At 46.8% G+C, this 7,073-nt stretch overlaps 1 protein-coding gene across 9 annotated transcripts in view; it reads right to left on the bottom strand.

Annotated features, from left to right (window-relative positions):
- Positions 1 to 3,334, bottom strand: part of LOC147113556 (exocyst complex component 6-like) — a 202,311-nt gene extending 198,977 nt beyond the window's left edge. For 4 of the 9 annotated variants that reach the window (XM_085994787.1, XM_085994789.1, XM_085994788.1 and 1 more), the window contains exon 1: positions 3,016 to 3,332. In XM_085994787.1, the coding sequence (XP_085850913.1) occupies positions 3,016 to 3,143 (128 nt within the window). In that variant the 5' untranslated portion in view covers positions 3,144 to 3,332. Of the gene's footprint in view, positions 1 to 3,015 lie in introns of all 9 variants that reach the window. The other 5 variants (XM_085994784.1, XM_085994785.1, XM_085994786.1 and 2 more) reach the window with 2 other exon arrangements.
- Positions 3,335 to 7,073: the final 3,739 nt, after the last annotated feature.

Raw genomic sequence — 7,073 nt, 5'->3', positions numbered from 1 at the left:
CATCTCCTCCCCCCTCCTCTCCCCCCCTCCTCTCCCCCTCCTCTTCTCCCCTCCTCTCCCCCCCCTACTCTCCCCCTCCCCTCTCCTCCCCCCTCCTCTCCCCCCTCCTCTCCCCCCCTCCTCTCCTCCCCCTCTCTCTCCCCCTCTCCTCCCCCTCTCTCTCCCCCATCTCCTCCCCTCCCCCTCCTCTCCTCCCCCCTCCTCTCTCCCCCCCTCCCCTCCCCTCCCCCTCCCCTCTCCTGCCCCCCCTCCCCCCTCCTCCCCTCCCCTCCCCCCTCCTCTCCTCCCCCTCCCCTCCCTCCCCCTCCTCTCCTCTCCCCCCTCCTCTCCTCTCCCCCTCCCCCCTACTTCCCCCTCCCTCTCCTCTCCCCCCTACTCTCCCCCTCCCTTCTCCTCCCCCTCCTCTCCCCCCTACTCTCCCCCCTCCTCTCCTCCCCCTCCTCTCCCCCCTACTCTCCCCCCTCCCTCTCCTCCCCCCTCTCTCTCCTCCCCCCCTCTCCTCCCCCCTCCCTCCTCCCTCCTCTCCCCCCTCCTCTCCCCCTCCTCTCCTCCCCCTCCCCTCCCCCCTCCCTCCCCCCTCCCCTCCTCTCCCCCCTCCTCTCCCCTACTCTCCCCCCTCCTCTCTCCTCCTCCCCCCTCCCCCTCCTCTCTCTCCTCCCCCCCTCCTCTCTCTCCTCCCCCCTCCCCCCTCCTCTCTCTCCTCCCCATCCCCTCCCCCCTCCTCTCTCTCCTCCCTCTCCTCCCCTCCCCTCCTCCTCCCCCCCTCCCACTCCTTCCCTCCCCCTCCTTCCCCCTCCTCCCCTCCCCTCTCCCCCTCCTCCCCCCCTCCTCCCCCCCCTCCCCTCCTCCCCTCCTCCCCCTCCCCCCCTCCCCTTGCTCCCCCTGTCGCTCTCTCTCTTCCCCCCCAGTCGCTCTCTCTCTTCCCCCAGTCGCTCTCTCTCTTCCCCCAGTCGCTCTCTCTCTCTCCCCAGTCGCTCTCTCTCTTCCCCCCAGTCGCTCTCTCTCTTCCCCCCAGTCGCTCTCTCTCTTCCCCCCAGTCGCTCTCTCTCTTCCCCCCAGTTGCTCTCTCTCTTCCCCCCGTCGCTCTCTCTCTTCCCCCCGTCGCTCTCTCTCTTCCCCCCAGTCGCTCTCTCTCTTCCCCCCAGTCGCTCTCTCTCTTCCCCCCAGTCGCTCTCTCTCTTCCCCCCAGTCGCTCTCTCTCTTCCCCCCAGGTCACTCTCATCTCTCTCCTTCCAACAACAACATGCCCTCAAAAAAGCCTCGGCACCGCCGGCACTTCAGCTAGTACTTCATATTGCACCCAAATCCTGACCTGCAGAATTTTAAAAAAACTGCAAACACACAACAGGTGGGTCACTGTCAGAAAGAATAGGACAGCTTCATGTTTCCTTTAGGACTATTGGCCATACTGAAATCCAGACATAATCCAAACACCGTGAATGTTAGTTTCAAGTCAGGCTGATGAAGTGGTCAATAAAATACCAACAGGTTTATTGCCTTTAATTTTTGAAGACTCAAAACAAATATAATGCACTTCATGCCCCTATTACGCAAATCCCACTTCAGATTTCTTCGTCATTATGGGGATGATCCTGTTGAATTTGCAATGAATCGCAGATATACAAAATGGAAGTGGTGATGTTATGAATTTTCATGAAAGTTTAATTAACAGTCTTTGACAAACAGTACCCACAAACACTGTTAAGAGGATAGCAGGTCCCAAATTGAGTTGAATTGTGCCCTTTGTTTTAGGGACTAGGAGTGTGTGTGAGGCGCTCCCCCAACAGAAAAAAAATTGATAACCACTATGACGAAGGTCAGATTGCAATATGACAGTCATAAACGTTTGACTACTTCCCAGCAAAAGTTGTCTAAATAAAGACACGTGAGTAAGGCTATATAAGTGAAATGTGGGCTCATTTCTTCACATGCTAAGTTCTGACCTTCACAGGGTCATTGAAAAAAGTGCGAATCAGATGCGAGGTACTTCTTCATAGGAAGGGAACATTGAAGAGCGAGTTATCTTAGGCCCAGGTTATTGCATCTCCTACTGGCTGACTTGAGTACACTCTAGTTTCACTTCAGATGGTATAAATATTTTTTCCTTTTACTAAAGAAGCCAAGGCAGCAGGTTACCTCTTAGTAAGAACATTGTAATTTGTGTTGGTTAGGTTTCCTAAGAGTAGAAGCTCGGAGAACTAGTACTGTAACGGGAAAGCACACGATCCTTTCACCCCGGTGAGAAGGGTTGAAATCCAATCCAGATTGCTAAAAATATTTTTTTAATCCGCGATGGCTGTAACATTTCTACTGCACAATGAATTTGCGCAATTTCAATCTAACTTCTCGCGTGGACAAAAATCCACGCTGCAAATGACAGAAGAAAAGATTTAAGCTGAAGAAGGCCACGAACAAAACTAGAGTAATTTCCTCATACTTTAATACTTGATGCCATACATATTGATGTAGGTGAAACATTGAGAACATCCCTCGAATCAGCACAAAACTATACGCTGCATAAGTCAGTGTCAGCAGAGAACGGGAGAAAATTGGATTTGGGGAACTGTTTCGAATGACAGGTGTTCCAGAGACATTGGGACTCCTGGGCGGTAGTCTCTGAACAGTCCAAACACTTGGACAGCCTTAGATAGTGGATGTTAACTTTCAAACCACTATTAGCTATGTATTTTTAAACAATTATCCATTTAAAGACACACCAATTCACACACTATTATGAAACTATGATTTATTACAATGCTGCTTGACCAGTACTTTCCTAGATTTTACTCGCAACACTCGCCAACGTAGACCTAATTTCGTAGTCAAGCGACTGCTAAACTGGACAGCTAGAGATGCATTTCCCACAACAATCACTCCGGTTTAACCCACATTGGAGCATGCAAGCCCCACTTGGATATGTAAACGGTGAAATCATTAACAGATATATTGCGTACTTTTGCCCAACACTAAAAATACCAAACTGCCTTAATGACAGTAGAGAATCACGTCACCTACCGTAAACTTGTGCCAAGAGGCAATTCCAGTGTTTCGATCTCAGAAAAAACATTTTCATAAATTTGGTTTTCTAGATTTTCCTCCTTAGAAAATGAGTTCGAGATAACTGTTTTGCTTGCCTGGGCCATCGTTTTAATACCTTCTCTCTCGGATTATTGAAGTGAATTTTATCAGACTCAACAGAAAGAGTGGCAAAGAAATACCAGACACAACAATGACCTCGTGATTCCAGGATTGTCAGTTTAAACGTAATTGTTGAGATTCTGTACAAGGAGACATACAATTCCTAGTTCTGACTGCAATCTACCATCACATCGACTGGAGACGACTTATTTATAGCACATGGCTATTTAAAGACTATCATATTTTCACAGTCCATCTGATTAACCTGTTACAGCACCGATGTGACAGTTTACACTTTCTTCAGAAAAACATTAGAAAAACCGTCCTATGTTGATCGTTTTATGGAATAGCAAAGTGTCCAATAAAGTACGATACAGGATCCCTAATGCAGTCACCATAGTCCAATATAACAATTAAAAGACAATTTCTCCCGGGAAAATACTTCTTGATGTTAAAGCCAGCAAGCGACTTATGTCTCAAAACCTCAATGGAGACGACTCCGTTAATCATTATAGAAATCACTAACACGTTTTATAAACCGATGTTTAGACTTAAATTTCTGGTGGTACTCCAATCTGTGTACTGGAGAGTACAAGACGGAGTTAGAACTGTGAAATGATGCCAAAATGTGACATCATATGACATTTATTGTGGACTATGTATCAAACTGAAAGAAACACTTGCATTTATATAGCGCCTCAGGACGTCCCAAGCACTTCACAGCCAATTAAGTACTTTTTCAATGTAGCCACTGTTGAAATGTAAGAAACACGGCAGCCAATTTGCACACAGCAAGGTCCCACAAACAACCATTTAATAATGACCATATAATCCGTTTTAGTGATGCTGGTTGAGGGATAAATATTGGCCAAGGACACTGGGGGAGAACTTCCATAGGGATTCTTTTACGTCCAACAGAGAGGGCAGATGGAACCTCAGACAGCACCTCTGACAGTGCAGCAGTCCCTCAGTACAGCACTGGAGACTTTGGGCTCAGGTCTCTGGAGTGGGGCTTGAACCCACAATCTTCTGACTCAGAGGTGAGGATGCTACCAATTGAGTCACAGCTGACAGAGCTAATGATGTAAATCAGTCATCTTCTGCCCAATTTTTCCTTTGTACAATAGACATTATATATAGAAGCTATCCCCTAGTGATTGCAGTTAACTGCCATTTTTGTCTTGATGCAAATAAGTTTGGGTGCACATCAGCGTAAATGTGGAGTATAACTCTAGGGTCAGTCTTGATCTGACTGCCAATGCACTAAAACTAGGTGGTGTGAGACCTCCCTCTATGACCATGGCACCATGTAGAATATAACTCTAATCTGATATGGTCAGGTTTAAAACGTGCTCAGGTGACCCTTTCTATGCACTTTATAAATTTACTCCGTTTTTTTATGTTACCAGAAAAGACACCCCTGCTTGCGGTCTCCTAACAGTACAAAATGGATGAAAAAATAAAATGCCACAGGTACTGGAAATCTGAAACAAAAACTAAAACTGCTGGAAACATTCAGCAAGTCAGGTGAGTAATTCCATCATCATTTATTATTTTGTATTAATAATAGCTGCTGGGTGAGTAGGACTCTCACTATATGTAAGCATATCTTAGCAGTGCATTTTCCTATTGGACAGAGTGCAATTCTCAGTCTGTAGCCTACAGTCTTCCTGGCTATTTTTCGTACTCTAAAGCATCTGATTTCAGATCAGCAATCCAGTATAACTGCAGCCAGTGTTACCAGGCAGATGCTGCAATTTGGGAGCTATTATCCCAGGTCATCACATTACTAGAATGATAGTATATTTTCCATCCAACAGTAAAATAAACTTTTTGTTGCTTTCACTAACAATTGAGGTGATTGCTTCTAACAGGAGATTTGATGTATCATTTGCTTATTGCCTAAGTACAGTTCTTAAGGAAAATTATTCTGTTTAATTACCTGGGAATGTATCAGTTAATAATTTTAAGATCTAAAATCAGGGTGATGGGTCTTCCTGCCGTTCAACAGCAAGATGTGGACTCTCTTCTCTGGATAGGATTCTTTTCCATGACCACTAATAATGATTCCTGCTCACTGGCAGATTCCTGGCTGCCTGGTGCCTCTTGTTGCCCTCCAAAGTGGCAATGATTGCTGTACTATATGGAGTGGAGCTGGAAGATGACAACTAATGTGGAGAGATTTAAAAAAAGAGATAATTTACAAACTGTTAGGATTATGTACAAGTACTGTGGACAGCTGCAGATGACATAATGAAAGAGACTTGTAAAAGCAAGTGCAGTGTAACTATGAACTTCGATATACAAGGTTATTTGTATGTAAATTAGAAACCTTAAGGATATTTTTTGATCATTTTCATACATTACAGGTATGTCCAATGCTTTTCCAATGACTTTGATGGCCTGCAGTGCTTAAAGGGCTGCAGAATGCCATTAAAGGGGTAAGTTGTGCTGGTGGTGCAGAAAAGCAGACTATTTATTTACAATGGTACAGAAGAGAAAAACACGGCTGTCTTTAATGCTGAAGAGCTGGAGGTCCTACTGCAAGAGATGCACCAAAGGAGTGTTGCCCTATTTGGGGATAAGGTCACCCTCTAGTAAAAACACATTTTCAAGTTGCATGGAGGGATGTCGATGACCAAGTCAATGCAGCCATTCAGGTCATTCATACATGGATGCAAATGAGAAACGAGTTTGCTGATATTAGGTGGAAGGAAAAGTTGAGTGTACTTCTGACTTTATCACACATTTCTCGTGGGGCTCATCAAACATGGCACAAATCTAAATTCCTGCACATTGTAGAAGGTACTATTGTATTACCCTTTTGAACACAGTCCATAATGGAAAAGCTGGACTGTACATTTTTCTTGCCAGTATAGGTGGTGGATAGGAAAATTTGACATTCAGGCTACCAGCTCTGGGCTCCTCTCTGCTGTTAAGGGTTATTTCAGTGGAGTCAGCAACCATTGATACTTAGGTGAGCCCGGTTCTCCTAAGATCCAATTTCCCAGTGTATCTTCTTCCAAAAATGTTGTCACTGTGGACTGCCACATGCCATGCTTAACGCTGGAGGGAACATTGCCACCTGCTGAAAGTACCATGCTCTGAGCTGCTGATACCTCCTTTCCTCAGGAAAAATGGCAAAAATATTGCCTCGAACAAACATAGGGCCCCAAATGACCAATTGGGCCCTGGGGGGATACCCCAACCAGGAACCAGAAAATGAAGAAGAACCAGATTGCATCTGTGTTTTTGGTCCTGCCATTTTCCAGTGGGGAGGAGAGAAACCATGGGCGGATCTACTGCCCAACCCCCTCCCATGTAAGGGGTGGGGGGTTGGGGGTCTGTCTGTGGGAGTTAATTGGCTACCCTGGAAATTTAGCCCTTTATGCTCTTGAAAGGCTTCAGCAGAACATTTGCCGCCTGAGAGCTGGTGTGAGTTCTGCTTAGTCCTGACAAAAAGCCCCAATTATCATCTTCTCCTTCTTCGGCAGTCCCTCGGAACCGAGGATGACTTGCTTCCACATTAAAAATGAGTTTGCAGGTGACTGATGAGTCCAATGCGGGACCTACAGTCTCTGTCACAGGTGGGGGTAGACGGTGGTTGAAGGGGCGGGTGGGTGGAGTGCTTGGGTTGACGTGCGCTCCTTGCGCTGCCTGCGCTTGGCTTCCGCTTGCTCCCAGCGAAGCGACTCGAGGTGTTCGGCACCTTCCCGGATGCTTCTCCACTTTGTGTGTCTTGGGCCCGGGATTCCCAGGGTGTCAATGGGGATGTTACACTTTTTCAAGGAGGCTTTGAGGGTGTCCTTGAAACGTTTTCTCTGCCCACCTGGGGCTCTCTTGCCATGCCGGAGCTCCGAGTAGAGCGCTTGTTTTGGGAGTTTCATATCGGGCATGCAGACAATGTGACCCGTCCATCGGAGACATTGAGAGAC

Source organism: Somniosus microcephalus, chromosome 8 (assembly GCF_052327205.1).
Source record: "Somniosus microcephalus isolate GS21.2 chromosome 8, FLI_Smic_1.0, whole genome shotgun sequence".
In the NCBI taxonomy this organism is placed as follows: Eukaryota; Metazoa; Chordata; class Chondrichthyes; order Squaliformes; family Somniosidae; genus Somniosus; species Somniosus microcephalus.
The sequence above is the reverse complement of the archived record's forward strand: the minus strand, read 5'-3'. Positions and strand labels throughout refer to the sequence as shown.